Below are 15,249 nucleotides of genomic sequence, written 5' to 3' on the forward strand. Positions count from 1 at the left end.
AGGAAAAATAAGTAACATTATTTATTAAGAAAAAAAGAACAAACAGAAATTGATTTTAATAAGTGGTATCAGTGTCCAGCTCAGTTAGCCCCAGCCTCAGTGATTTCAGCTCTCTGTGAAGGCAAGAGAGGAGCAATACAGTGCTTGCAGCGTGGCAGGGCACTGGATGACCCAGGAGAGCAGCTCCCAAAAGGTTCCTGCTGGACCTGGGCCAAACCCTCGTCTATATTCACTTTGTTGGCGCAGGCCACGCCCCCTTGCGCAGACGCAGTTCCTGCATTTCACAAGAGTTGTGCAAACTGTGTCCCTTCTGCGCATGCCCAGTTCTGTGGCGCAACATTCTGCGTTGGGTGAGCTCGAGGTGTTGCGCAATAGTTGCTGTTCAGCGGCCGCTGGGCTGGTCCCGTGACTTTCCATGGGGCCGGCTGGAGATGGCGGTAATGGAGCTTCCAAGATGACCGGGCTGCTCCAAGCAGGGGCCTGGTCACAGCACTGCGGGGGTGGTTCACCCGGATGCGGCCCCGGGGCTGAGGTGGCTCTGGGAGCGACGTGGGTGGTGGCAGCCACAGACACGGTGGCCACTCCAGGCGGTGGCTGACCTGTCTCATGTGCTGAGCCAGCGGCGGGCTTGGCAGGAGACCGGAATTTTATTTATTAAAAAACCCAGTGAACTGGAGTGTGGATAACCCGGGATGGGGAGAGTGGACACGGCGCCGGTTCTAAGGGAGGAAGGGCGGTTACGGGGAGGGGGGGTCCCAGGAGGGACCGAGGTGGGGAGGGGGACGGGGACCGGGAGGGAGCTTTGGTGCTGCACAGAGCTGCGTTGGGGCTGTGCAGGGTCGGGGAGGCAGCCGTGGGCAGAGCCGGGCAGGCACAAGCCAGTGGCTGGCACGAGCAGCCTTGGGGCTGGGGTCAGCACCGGCGGCGGTGTCGGCTGGGTGAAGAAACCAGGACGGGGCTGGGGGAGAGGAAAAAAGGAGGGGGGAACGGGGGACCAGCGGGGCAGCAAAACCGGGCTGGGGTTACAGGATTTGGTTCCCAGCAGGGCGGCTGGCGAGTGTCTGTCAGACAAGATTCCGGCACTGAGGTGGGAGCGGGGTTATGGGGTGTGGAGGGCGCTTTAGCCGGCGTGGGGCTGCACAGATCCGGTGCGGGGATCGTTTGGGGAGACGGGGGGGCAGCCTGGGTTTGGAGAAGGGCTTTGCCAAATTTTGGGGAGACCCGCGGGACCGAGACAGAGCACAGGGTCGGGGGGGTTGTCCGGGCGCTGGGTTGGTCAGGGGGGGAAAGGGCACTATAGCGAAACTCGCGTCCGAGGGTGGGGGAGGCTCGATAAGGGAAAAACTGGGGGGGGGAGAAGGGGCAGGCGCCGGGCTGAGAAGTACCGAAATCAGGATGGACTGAAGGGGGGAAGGGAGGAGGGGGCTTACGGGAATGCAGCAGAGCCAGAGGTAGGCTTCTCCCAACCCCCTGCGGTGGGGGTCTGGATGGTTGTAGTTTCGGTTCTTTTGTTCTTTAATCAAGGTTTCTTATCTTTGTGGCTCCTGCAAAAAAAAAACCTGTCCCGTGCTGGGTTTCAACAGATTTTTAAACATATATATACACTTCTACATTCAAATAAAAATCATCAAATACAATTTCAATTTGAGTTTAGCAAATTAATGAATTTCATCTATCACATCCACCACCACGGAAGAGCTCCCAGAACTGGTGAAAGAAAGTGAGAACTGGGGCAGTGGGTCCCAGAGCTGGTGAAAGAAAGAGAGCAAAAAAGAGAACTGGGGCAGTGGGTATTTGCCAGGGGTGGTGCCATGCCTGGTGCAGCTTCGGAGTTGCCCCCGGGGGTAAATACCCACCCATTCTGTTGGTGGAGCACCAGACGGGGAGGCACCTTCGAGCTTCACGTTTACTTCACAGCCTGCAAAAAGCCCTAAGTTGCCGAAAACTGTTGGTACAGTAAAATCACAAGTGAGCAATTCAGGTCTATATAAGACCCTGCAGGACTGAAACCAGCCTGTACAAACCCCGTGAGACTGAGCTATCAGCTAAGGAGGTGCTGGAGGGAGGCCAGAGAAGAGCAACGAGGCTGGAGAAGGGACTGGATGTGGCACTGAGTGTCCTCTGAAACACCTCCAGGGACAGAGAATCCAACATGTCTTGATCCAACCCCACTGGGATCACCAGCTCGTTGCTCTTCTCAGTTGGGTTGGAAGAGACCTCAGAGATCATCAACCCTTGATCCAACCCCACTGGGATCACCAGCCCAGGGCACAGTGGGGTTGGATCAAGGATGGGACTTGCTGATCTCAGAGGTCTTTTCCAACCCAATCCATTTTATGATTCTAAGAAGCTGCAAGGAGCTCAGCTGGGAGGGGGTAACTCCCCAAGAATTCACACAGTGGGTTCTCACAGGACTCTGCAGGTGCGTAAAACCAGCCAGGATTAAATAATAGAAACATGGGACTTGTGAGATAAGGGGTTTCACCAATTTCTGGCGTGGGGGTGTGTAACTCTTTTTAGCCAATAAGCTGCAGTTCTAACCCTATAAACCGTGTGCTTTGTGTAATAAAGGCTCTGCACTATAAACTTCATTAGCTTGTTGTGTGAAGTCCTTTCTCTGCACCGAAAATTGTTTACTTTAGAAAACTTCTCTTTTAGTTCTTCTCTCTGAAAAGCTGCAGAAGTTTGTTTACAGCCGTGTCTTGGTTTGAGATCAGCAACTGCCAACCCCTCCAAGCACAGAGAGAAAAGGCTCCCTGCTGACACCAGGGAAAGGGAGGAAAAGAGAGGGGAAAGGAAAAAAACACTTCAAACCATCATCATCATCATGGCCAGGCTTCAGGAACGAAGCTTTGGGAAGGGCACTACCCACACTTGCTGTACATGCTGGTGGCTGAAAGGGCCGATATGGGACAGGCAGGTCTGGTCACAAAAGGCACAGGGGAACCTCTCCCTGGGTGACACTGGTCAGGAACTGTTCTGTCTGCGGTGTCTGTTCTCCTCCAGACTGACTGTGCTGCATTCCCAAAGGAAGCAGCAGCGTCGGGAATGGTGTGTCTCCATGAATCCCGACTGGAGCCCAGAGTGGACCATTGGGGCAGTCAATATGGCCAAGGCTGAGCTGTTGTTTCAGGGAGTCCTTGTATCTCCTCTTGGGGCTCCTCTCTGGCGGCAGCCGGTGGTGAGTTCCCCACAGAGCACAATCTTTGGGAGGCGGTGGGTGATCCTCCATCCTGGAGACGTGCCCTGGGCAGTGGGTGATCCTCCATCCTGGAGACGTGCCCTGCCCTGGGCAGTGGGTGATCCTCCATCCTGGAGACGTGCCCTGCCCTGGGCAGTGGGTGATCCTCCATCCTGGAGACGTGCCCTGGGCAGCTCAGCTGCGTTCTCACCAGCATGGCCTCCATACTGCTGACCCTGCCTGTTCAGAACAGACACATTGGTCACGTAACCAGCCCAGTGGATGTTCAGGATTGAACGGAGGCAGCGCTGATGGAACGTTCGAGGAGCCGCAGGTGGTGACAGATGACCCAGGATTCAGACCCATATAAGAGAGCAGACAGAACAATGGCTCTGTAGACACTGATCTTTGTACTTTTCTTCAGGTGTCTATTGGACCAGACTCTTTTATGGAGTTTTCCAAAGGCTCTGTGTGCCTTTGCTGGCCTGTTGTCTGTCTCTTTGTCGTTCTTACAGTCTGAGGAAATGATACTTCCCAGACAGGTGAACTGCTGGACTGACTTAAGCTCTGAATTGCCTCTGGTGATGTGGGGATGATGGAAGACTTCCTGAGGTGCAGGTTGGTAGAGAACTTCTGTCTTCTTCAGGCTGACTTCCAGCCCAAAAAGCTCAGCAGCCTCTGCAAAGCAGGATGTGAAGCGCTGCAGAGCTGCTTCTGTGTGAGCAACGAGGGCAGCACCGTCAGCAAAAGCAGCTCTGGACAAGGTGATTCAGGGTCTTGGTGTGGGCCTTCAGTTACCTCAGGCTGAACGGGCTTCCATCGGTACCATATCGGATGGAGATGCCGTTTTCTTCATCGAGCTCTGCTGTGGCTCTTTGGAGCATCAGGCTGAAAAAACATTTATACTAAAACTACATATATTTTTATAGAAAGGAAGAGACAATTAGAAGAGAGTACAAATGTTCACTCACACAAGTCTGCAACAACAAATTCCCCACTTCTTAACAAACACACAAATTCTACTGTCTTAACTACACATTACTTAAAAATAAACTTACTCCCCAGGGAGACAAACCCAAGCAGAAAGGAGAGACCCAGAACAACACAATTTACTTCCCTGAGATCCCCTGTGAGCCAAAGGTGGGCCTGGTCCTCTCCATCCCCCCTGGGACACCATCGTGTGTCCTCCCAAGAGGAGGCTGAGAAGCGACTGCCTTAACCACTCCCACACTGGTTCCTGCTGCCCTGGAGATGATGTCATAGTGTGGGATGGAGTACTCTCGGTGGATGACTTGTCCACTGATACGGTAGATGGAAGTGACGCTCCCAGGAGAAGGGCTCAGAGAGCAACAGCGTGTGCTCACCAGGGACCAGCTCCTTAGAAGCTTTGGGGACAGCTCCTCCCGCTCCCAACCTGGCGACGATCCCGAGGGAAGAAGTCCACACGAGTCAGGAGTCAACGCGCAGAAGCAAAGTTTATTGGGGTGCCCGGGCTTATATAGGGTGGCATGGAACCTTCTAGAACTAGGGCGGGGTTAGGGGCGGAGACAGGGAGGAGCAAAGCATCGGATTGGTGGGTATGCAAATGAAGGGGAGGAACGAGGGAAGAACCAATCAGAGAACTGGGGTTGAACAAAGCCATATAAGGAAAATGGTGCACTGCACCAACCGGGGACCAATCAGGGAAAGGTTGGCGGGACAATGCCCTGGGGGTTTGTGGGAAGGAGAAACCTGGATAGGGATGACTAAGGGAAAAAGACAAGGGCAGCCATTTTGAGGTAGATAACAGTTAAACAGGAGAAATGTCCAAATAACTCCTAAAGCCTTCGTGATCTTTGTCGGGCTTTCTCCAAGGTCTTCCCGGTTCTTGCACTTCCGCATCTTCATCCACCCAGCGTTGATAGTCCTTCTGCCACTTGATGAAATCCTCGTCCACTAAGTCTCCTCCGACAGAGTACAAAGTTCCTGGCCAGCAGAGGTCAGCTGTTGGCTCAGCCCAGCTCAGCTCACCTGACAGCTTCGGCCTAGGCCAGACTCCAGAGCCCAAATTTGGGCCACCTCAGTGAACCCACAACAAGCCAGTTTTCAACTTTGCCGGTACGAAGAATTTTTGCTGCACGTTCTAAATTGGCAAAGGTGCTCCCAGAGGGGGGGGGGTGAGCCCCCTGCGAGGGGCGGGCGGGCACCCGGGCGGGTGGGCACCGGGCGGGTGGGCACCCTCAGCGCGGCACCGACTTTCCTGCCACGCGCGTCAGTTCGCGCAAAAATTGAAACTTCTTTCCAAATTATTAAATGCTCTCAATGCTTTATGTCTTTCCAATGATGCCAAAGGGGGGTTTGTTCTGATTTTCACATTTTGTAGATTTTAGGAACAAAGTAGTTGTAGATTTTTAGAGGGTTAATATTTCTAACAGTTTAAGTTTAATGCTTTTCTATCACTACCCCTGTCTACCACCACCACCTGCGGCTCCTCGAACGTTCCATCAGCGCTGCCTCCGTTCAATCCTAAACATCCACTGGGCTGGTTACGTGACCAGTGTGTCTGTTCTGAACAGGCAGGGTCAGCAGTATGGAGGCCATGCTGGTGAGAACGCAGCTGTGCTGGGCAGGGAATGTCTCCAGGATGGAGAATCACCCACTGCCCAGGGCACGTCTCCAGGATGGAGGATCACCCACTGCCCAGGGCAGGGCACGTCTCCAGGATGGAGGATCACCCACCGCCCAGGGCAGGGCACGTCTCCAGGATGGAGGATCACCCACCGCCCAGGGCAGGGCACGTCTCCAGGATGGAGGATCACCCACTGCCCAGGGCACGTCTCCAGGATGGAGGATCACCCACCCACTGCCCAGGGCATGTCTCCAGGATGGAGAATCACCCACCCACTGCCCAGGGCACGTCTCCAGGATGGAGGATCACCCACCCACTGCCCAGGGCACGTCTCCAGGATGGAGGATCACCCACCCACTGCCCAGGGCACGTCTCCAGGATGGAGGATCACCCAGTGCCCAGGGCACGTCTCCAGGATGGAGGATCACCCAGTGCCCAGGGCACATCTCCAGGATGGAGGATCACCCACTGCCCAGGGCAGGGCACATCTCCAGGATGGAGGATCACCCACTGCCTCCCAAAGATTGTGGTCTGTGGGGAACTCGCCACCGGCTGCCGCCAGAGAGGAGCCCCAAGAGGAGATACAAGGAATCCCTGAAACAACAGCTCAGCCTTGGCCATATTGACTGCCCCAATGGTCCACTCTGGCCTCCAGTCAGGATTCATGGAGACACACCATTCCCGACGCTGCTGCTTCCTTTGGGAATGCAGCACAGTCAGTCTGGAGGAGAACAGACACCGCAGACAGAACCGTTCCTTGCCAATGTCACCCAGGGAGAGGTTCCCCTGTGCCTTTTGTGACCGGACCTGCCTATCCCGTATCGGCCTTTTCAGCCACCAGCAGCTTGCAGCAAGCCTGGGTAGTGCCCTTCCCAAATCTTCCTCCACGAAGCCTGGCCATGATGATGATGACTACCCTGTCCCAGGACAGGGAGCTCAAATTCCTTTAGCTAATTAATCTTGTTTAGACTCCTTTCCAATGTAGAGCTGAAGGATATCAGAGCCCCACAGAACGAAACATAAACACAGGTCAGAGTGACCCAAAAGCCAGAACTGGATGAACTCCAAGGGACCTTTTTGTGCCCGAGGAAGAGGAGCTGATGAAGACAGAGGGTCTGGACGACCCCAGACCCAATTCCAGGGGGTGGAACAGGGCTGGACTGAGAAATGTGTAAAGCAATGATTGGAGGGATCTTATTATAAAAGCCATGGAAACAAGAACTGGAGGGCACATTCATGTCATCCTGTATTCCTGTGGGCTGTAGGCCTGGGATATTAAAGGACCTTTACTTTTTATCTTACCCTGCACTAACGTGGCTCAGAGTCCTGCTCTGGGCAGGTCACTCACGGCATCACTAACAAGAGTCAAATTAACAAAGGAATTAATTCAGAATGAGATTCCTTCTAAACCTCTTTGTTGCTCTCTGTGTTGCTCAGGAGGAGATTTCTCGAGGTGTCTGTGCCGAAGAAAAGCCTCGGTCGCTGCGGGTTGAACTCAGCGCAGCGTCCCCATGTTGAGCCTCATCTCGGTGATGCCCAAGAATTTAATGTGTTTTGGTGGATTTGAAGTCCCGTAAGTTCTTCTGTGGGCAGTTGATGCCTCCCTGACATCCGAGCCCGTCAGATCTCGGAAGCTCAGCAGGGTCAGCCCCAGGTTAGTACTTGGATGGGAGACCTCCTGGGAACATCAGGGGCTGTAGGTTCCAGTCCCGAGGACTTCACTGTCCCTGTCCAAGCTCGCTCGGCCGTGGCAGATGAACCTCAGGACTGAAACGGTGGGGCCAGTTCTGCACACGCTGAGCCTCACCTGAAATCCACTGGGCAGGCTGGAAGGGCACCCAGGTGGGGACAGCCCTGCCCAAATCCTCGTTCCCGAAGTTTGGCCAGACATACAAGTTCCTCTGAACTGCTCAAATTCCAAGTGCACATATTAACTCTCTTCCTCACAAGTTTTGGGTGTTATTCTCAGGCTCAGCCAAGGCCATGATGTTTTTGAGAAGTCACCTGCAGGATAACAGGAGACAAACAAGAGAAGAAGGCCCGACTGCCCCCCATGGAGAAGGGGGCAGAGTGACAGGCCCCTTTGGGTGGGCTCTCAGGGGAAATGAGAATAGTGATTGGATGTTAATATTGAGAATAAAAGTTGTGAACTTCCTGATCTGGGGGTCAGACCTCTTGGGTTTGGACCTTGGAAGCTTCTAATTAAGCTGTAATCTTTCTCCATTAACTTGTCTGCAGTGTCTCTGCTCACAGGGGTGCAGGATCCAGAGGCAACATCAGTTCAGTGTTTGGTTGCTCACAGGGGTGCAGGATCCAGAGGGAACATCAGTTCAGTGTTTGGTTGCTCACAGGGGTGCAGGATCCAGAGGCAACATCAGTTCAGTGTTTGGTTGCTCACAGGGGTGCAGGATCCAGAGGCAACATCAGTTCAGTGTTTGGTTGCTCACAGGGGTGCAGGATCCAGAGGCAACATCAGTTCAGTGTTTGGTTGCTCACAGGGGTGCAGGATCCAGAGGCAACATCAGTTCAGTGTTTGGTTGCTCACAGGGGTGCAGGATCCAGAGGCAACATCAGTTCAGTGTTTGGTTGCTCACAGGGGTGCAGGATCCAGAGGCAACATCAGTTCAGTGTTTGGTTGAACTGCTCACAGGGGTGCAGGATCCAGAGGCAACATCAGTTCGGTGTTTGGTTCAACTGCAATGCCCAGGAATCTTTGGGAAAACTGCAGCGTGTGACGGGAAACTTGGTGACGTGCTGTGGTAGAACAGAAGGATTTTTGATTTAAGAGAGGGGGTTTGGGAACTGCAGGCAGTTTCTGAGGCCTCCTGGCAGGTATTAAATTAGTTCTGTGGGAAAAGCCAGCAGGTAGAAAAACCAAAGAAAGGTAAGAAGGTTTTTGGAGTCAGCCTGCCCAGAGAATGGTGAGTTAAGAGATAAATTTTCTCACAGCAAAGGTGAACATCTGCCCAAAAGTGTCATCCAATTACGAGCTGTTACGAAGGTCACAGACACTGTGATTCAACTCTAAGATGAGGCTGTGGGTGGGACTTGGGGAGATACATTGTGTAATTTGAAGTTAGAGCTTGGCTTTGACCTGTACCTGTTTTCCTTTCTCCAGGGAGTGATTGAATAAACGACCTGTGTGTGATACCTGCGGGCTGGGCCTCCCTGGCAGCTGCCACGACTCCAATGAGCAGCAAAGCTCCATGTTGCAGCCCCTGACTCAGGTGGGTCTGGAGGACCACCTCACAAGTTTGGTTTCACCTTAAAAGGACAAGTTTCCAGCCTCAACCAATTGGAGTCAGACCACTGCACCTGGGGCGGGGTCACTTGAGGTCACACATACCTGTGTTTTGGAATAAACTTGGGATTTGCTTGAACATCACATTGGTGTGTGCAGTCTCCCCAGAGCATGGTTGGCAACAGCTGCCCCTGCCCCAGCTGCAGTGCCCACCCACCTGTACCCCGAGGGGTCAGGGGTGCCCTGGGCAGCTGCTGCAAAGGGGCCGTTACCAGCTCACAGGAAATGGCACAGGGGGTGTAGAACACACTGTAGGGACAGAGAACTGAAATGGGAACCTTCAGGTCTGTGCCCCTCAGATGGGTGGGATAAACTGCAGCTTGTGATGGGAAAGAACAGCATCAAACAAACACCTCTGAATGCTTGGGGGGGTCGACAAACACGGACTGGGGAGAAGAGCCAATGAGAAGTGTTGCCTTATGGTGGGACAATTAAAATAGCCAATCAGCACGTGGGTGTCACCCCATGGAAACCACTTGCAGTGTATCAATAAAGGGCCTTGTACCTAAACCCAGAACAGTTTGTCATGTGATGTCCTTTGACCTTCATGGACCTTCTGATGGGACAGGTGAGATGAGAGACAGGTGTGATGGGACAGGTGTGTGATGGGACAGGTGTGTGTGATGGGACGTGATGGGATGTTAAATGGGACGTTCCATGGACAGGTGTGATGGGACAGGTGTGTGTGATGGGACACGTGTGTGTGATGGGACAGGTGTGTGTGATGGGACAGGTGTGTGATGGGACACGTGTGTGTGATGGGACAGGTGTGTGTGATGGGACGTGATGGGATGTTAAATGGGACGTTCCATGGACAGGTGTGATGGGACAGGTGTGTGTGATGGGACACGTGTGTGTGATGGGACAGGTGTGTGTGATGGGACACGTGTGTGATGGGACAGGTGTGTGTGATGGGACAGGTGTGTGATGGGACAGGTGTGTGATGGGACAGGTGTGTGTGATGGGACAGGTGTGTGTGATGGGACAGGTGTGTGTGATGGGACAGGTGTGTGATGGGACACGTGTGTGTGACGGGACAGGTGTGTGATGGGACAGGTGTGTGATGGGACAGGTGTGTGTGATGGGACAGGTGTGTGTGATGGGACACGTGTGTGTGATGGGACAGGTGTGTGATGGGACATGTGTGTGTGATGGGACAGGTGTGTGATGGGACACGTGTGTGATGGGACAGGTGTGTGTGATGGGACAGGTGTGTGATGGGACACGTGTGTGTGATGGGACAGGTGTGTGATGGGACACGTGTGTGTGATGGGACAGGTGTGTGATGGGACACGTGTGTGTGATGGGACAGGTGTGTGATGGGACACGTGTGTGTGATGGGACAGGTGTGTGATGGGACAGGTGTGTGTGATGGGACAGGTGTGTGTGATGGGACACGTGTGTGTGATGGGACAGGTGTGTGATGGGACAGGTGAGTGATGGGACAGGTGTGTGTGATGGGACAGGTGTGTGATGGGACAGGTGCGTGTGATGGGACAGGTGTGTGATGGGACACAGGTGTGTGTGATGGGACAGGTGTGTGATGGGACAGGTGTGTGATGGGACAGGTGTGTGTGATGGGACAGGTGTGTGATGGGACAGGTGTGTGTGATGGGACAGGTGTGTGTGATGGGACAGGTGTGTGATGGGACAGGTGTGTGTGATGGGACAGGTGTGTGATGAGACACGTGTGTGATGGGACAGGTGTGTGATGGGACAGGTGTGTGATGGGACAGGTGTGTGATGGGACACAGGTGTGTGTGATGGGACAGGTGTGTGATGGGACAGGTGTGTGTGATGGGACAGGTGTGTGTGATGGGACAGGTGTGTGATGGGACAGGTGTGTGTGATGGGACACGTGTGTGTGATGGGACAGGTGTGTGTGATGGGACAGGTGTGTGATGGGACACAGGTGTGTGATGGGACAGGTGTGTGATGGGACATGTGTGTGTGATGGGACAGGTGTGTGTGATGGGACAGGTGTGTGTGATGGGACAGGTGTGTAATGGGACAGGTGTGTGTGATGGGACAGGTGTGTGTGATGGGACAAGTGTGTGTGATGGGACAGGTGTGTGTGATGGGACAGGTGTGTGATGGGACAGGTGTGTGTGATGGGACAGGTATGTGATGGGACAGGTGTGTGTGATGGGACAGGTGTGTGATGGGACAGATGTGATGGGACAGGTGTGTGTGATGGGACAGGTATGTGATGGGACAGGTGTGTGTGATGGGACAGGTGTGTGATGGGACAGATGTGATGGGACAGGTGTGATGGGACAGGTGTGTGTGATGGGACAGGTGTGTGTGATGGGACAGGTGTGATGGGACAGGTGTGATGGGACAGGTGTGTGATGGGACAGGTGTGTGATGGGACAGGTGTGATGGGACAGGTGTGTGATGGGACAGGTGTGATGGGACACCCCCTCCTGCTCTGGGGGGAGTTCTGCTGAGGAAACAAAGCAGGAAGGGGGTCCCAAACCCCCAACTCTTTTTAACACAAACCTCCCGGGGTTTGGTAAATTTGGGTAAGGAAAACAGGCAGGAACAGGTTCAAAAACCCTCAGCTCTTTTCCACTACAAAATTCCTGCTTTTTGCTGAGATTTCATAAGGAAGAAAAGCAGGAATGGAGCCCCAGACCCCTCAGCTCCTTTTAACATAAATCTGCTTTTTTTGGTAAGTTTTGATAAGAAAAATAAGCAGGAACCCTTTCAAAACCCCTCAGCTCCTTTTAACACAAACCTCTCCTGTTTTGGTAAGTTTGGATAAGAATAAAAGCAGGAATGGAGCCCCAGACCCCTCAGCTCCTTTTAACATAAATCTGCTTTTTTTGGTGAGTTTTGGTAAGTTTTTATAATAAAGAAAAGCAGGAAAAGGTTCAAAAACCCCTCAGCTCCTTTTACTACAAAATTCCTGATTTTTTCCTGAGTTTTGATAAGGAAGGAAAAACAGGAATGGGGCCCCAAACCCCCTCAGCAACTTTTACCACAAAATGGTTCCTTTTTGGTAAAAAAGAAAAGCAGGAACAGGTTAAAAAAACCTCAGCTCTTTTTTACCACAAATCTCCTGATTTTGGGAAGTTTTGATAAGAAAAATAAGCAGGAACAGGTTCAAAACCCTCAGCTCTTTTTACCCCAAAATTCTTCCTTTTTGGTAAGAAAGAAAAGCAGGAATGGAGCTCCAAAACCCTCAGCAATTTTTACCCCCAAATTCTTCCTTTTTGGTAAGTTTTGGTAAGAAAGAAAACCAGGAACAGCTTCAAAAAACCCTCAGCTGTTTTCACCATAAATCTCCTGATTTTGGGAAGTTTTTATAAGAAAAATAAGCAGGAACAGGTTCAAAACCCTCAGTTCTTTTTACCACAAAATTCTTCCTTTTTCATTATAAAGAAAAGCAGGAATGGAGCTCCAAAACCCTCAGCTCCTTTTAACATAAATCTCTTGTGTTTTGGGAAGTTTTTATAACAAAAATAAGCAGGAACAGGTTCAAAACCCTCAGTTCTTTTTACCCCAAAATTCTTCCTTTTTGGTAAGAAAGAAAAGCAGGAATGGAGCTCCAAAACCCTCAGCAATTTTTACCCCAAAGTTATTCCTTTTTGGTAAGTTTTGGTAAGAAAGAAAAGCAGGAATGGAGCTCCAAAACCCTCAGCTGTTTTCACCACAAATCTCCTGATTTTGGGAAGTTTTTATAAGAAAAATAAGCAGGAACAGGTTCAAACCCTCAGCTCCTCTCACCACAAACCTCCCGGGCTTTGGTGAGTTTTGGTGAGACAGAAAAGCAGGACCAGGTTCAAACCCACCTTGCTCTTTTCACCACACACAATTCTTCATTTCTGGTAAGTTTTGACAGGAAAGGGAAGCAGGAATGGAGCTCCAGGACCCCCTCAGATCCTTTTGCCACAAAATTCTGCATTTTTGGTAAGTTTATGATAAGTTGGGGGGGGAGCAAGGGCTGCAATGAGGGGTCTGGGGGAGAGGGGGGTCTGTTATGGGGCTGGGTGGGCAGGGCTGGCACTGAAACTGGGGGGCTCTGCCCCGTTGGGGGGCTCTGCCCCATGGATGGGTCAGGTTGGGGGGTCTCTGCCCCATGGGGGGTCAGGTTAGGGGGCTCTGCCCCATGGGGGGTCAGGCCAGGGGGGCCTCTTCCCCATGGGGGGTCAGGTTGGGGGTCTCTGCCCCATGGGGGGTCAGGCCGGGGGGCTCTGCCCCATGAGGGGGTCAGGCCGGGGGGCTCTGCCCCATGGGGGGTCAGGCCAGGGGGTCTCTGCCCCATGGATGGGTCAGGTTGGGGGTCTCTGCCCCATGGATGGGTCAGGTTAGGGGGCTCTGCCCCATGGGGGGTCAGGCCAGGGGGTCTCTGCCCCATGGGGGGTCAGGTTGGGGGTCTCTGCCCCATGGGGGGGTCAGGTTAGGGGGCTCTGCCCCATTGGGGGTCAGGTCGGGGGGGTCTCTGCCCCATGGGGGGTCAGGCCGGGGGGCTCTGCCCCATGGATGGGCCAGGTTGGGGGTCTCTGCCCCATCGGGGGGGTCAGGTTGGGGGTCTCTGCCCCATGGGGGGTCAGGCCAGGGGGTCTCTGCCCCATGAGGAGGTCAGGTTAGGGGGCTCTGCCCCATGGGGGGTCAGGTTAGGGGGCTCTGCCCCATTGGGGGTCAGGTTGGGGGGCTCTGCCCCATGAGGGGTCAGGTTGGGGGTCTCTGCCCCATGAGGGGGTCAGGCCGGGGGGTCTCTGCCCCATGGATGGGTCAGGTTGGGGGGCTCTGACCCATGGATGGGTCAGGTTGGGGGGTCTCTGCCCCATGGGGGGTCAGGCTGGGGGGCTCTTCCCCATGAGGGGTCAGGCCAGGGGGTCTCTGCCCCATGGATGGGTCAGGCCAGGGGGCTCTGCTCCATGGATGGGTCAGGTTGGGGGGCTCTGACCCACGGGGTGGTCAGGCCGGGGGGCTCTGCCCCATGGGGGGTCAGGCTGGGGGGCTCTTCCCCATGAGGGGGTCAGGCTGGGGGGCTCTTCCCCATGAGGGGGTCAGGCCGGGGGTCTCTGCCCCATGGGGGGTCAGGCCGGGGGTCTCTGCCCCATGAGGGGGTCAGGGCGGGGGTCTCTGCCCCATGGGGGGTCAGGCTGGGGGGCTCTGTCCGCGGGCCTCCCCCCAGGGCCCGCCGTTACCTGCCTCCCCGCGGGCTGAGAACGCCGGGGCCGAGCCCAGCGGGTTGCCAAGGGCCGGTCCCAGTTCCAGAACGCCGGGGCGATGTCGGCGGGTTGCCAAGGGCCGGTCCCAGTTCCAGAACGCCGGGGGCGATGTCGGCGGGTTGGCAAGGGTCGGTCCCGCCGGGGCCCCGCGCGCTGCCCCACCAGGTTCAATAACGCGGTTCGGGCCCGCGGAGCTCCCGGAGGCCCCTCAGGAGGTCCCGCCCCGGGCCCGCCCTCCCCTCACTGCCGCAGGCCACGCCCCCCGCGCGATTTTGGATCAGGGGCGGGGCTTGCGTTCCCGCCAGCTGCGCTCACCCAATAGCAACGCCCCGATTCAAGGAGGCACCGCCTATGGGGCGGGGCCGAGCGGTGGTGTCACCCAATCAGCTCCCGCGCCTCGGGTGGGAGGGCGGGGCCTGCCGCGAGGCGTCTCGCCGTTGCCAGGCGACGGGAAGCCCCGCCCCCTGCGCGCGCCGCCTCACGGGTGTGGCGGGAAAGCGGCGGGTAATTAACGACCGCGAGCGGTAATTGGGGCGAACGGCGCCATTAGTGCCGGGGACCCCCCGAGGGTGGATGCGGAGGTTCTGAGGGGGCTCGTGCTGGGGTGAGGCTGTGGGAGGTCGTCCCGTGGCGGGGGGGGGTGGGACGGACCTGGCCCGTGTGAGGGGTGATTAGGCCGGGGTAATTAGGCTGAGTGGCTTTAATTAGGCTGAGGGAGAGGGTGAAACGCCTCCTCAGTGGGGATGGTGAGGCTGAGGGGGACTGGGGGGGGGGGGGGTGTCTATATGGGGCTGGATTGGGATCTGTGTGGTGTTACTGGTGCCTGAGGGGGATGGTAATACCTGGGATGGGGTAATTAGGCTGAGAGGGTTTAATTAGGCTGAGGGGGGGTGGGGTGTGTGTGAAATGCCTCCTCAGTAGGGATGGTGAGGCTGGGGGGCATTGGGGGGGGGGGTCTGTGGGGGGTTGATTTGGT

The 15,249-nt window shown here is 54.8% G+C and overlaps 1 protein-coding gene and 1 long non-coding RNA gene across 2 annotated transcripts in view; both read right to left on the reverse strand.

Moving 5' to 3' along the window:
• Positions 1 to 5,820, reverse strand: LOC139683425 (uncharacterized). Its single transcript, XR_011699781.1, has 3 exons — positions 4,546 to 5,820; positions 1,431 to 4,069; positions 1 to 719 (listed from the first exon to the last, which is right to left on the reverse strand). It is a non-coding gene; the product is annotated as an uncharacterized lncRNA (long non-coding RNA).
• Positions 5,821 to 14,656: 8,836 nt separating this feature from the next.
• The window catches only part of EPS8L3 (EPS8 signaling adaptor L3), a 13,027-nt gene continuing 12,434 nt past the window's right edge, over positions 14,657 to 15,249 (reverse strand). Inside the window, exon 18 of the mRNA XM_071578417.1 lies at positions 14,657 to 14,924. Within this exon, the coding sequence (XP_071434518.1) occupies positions 14,657 to 14,924 (268 nt within the window). The remainder of the gene's footprint in view (positions 14,925 to 15,249) is intronic.

This window comes from Pithys albifrons, chromosome 28, assembly GCF_047495875.1.
Source record: "Pithys albifrons albifrons isolate INPA30051 chromosome 28, PitAlb_v1, whole genome shotgun sequence".
Taxonomy (NCBI): domain Eukaryota; kingdom Metazoa; phylum Chordata; class Aves; order Passeriformes; family Thamnophilidae; genus Pithys; species Pithys albifrons.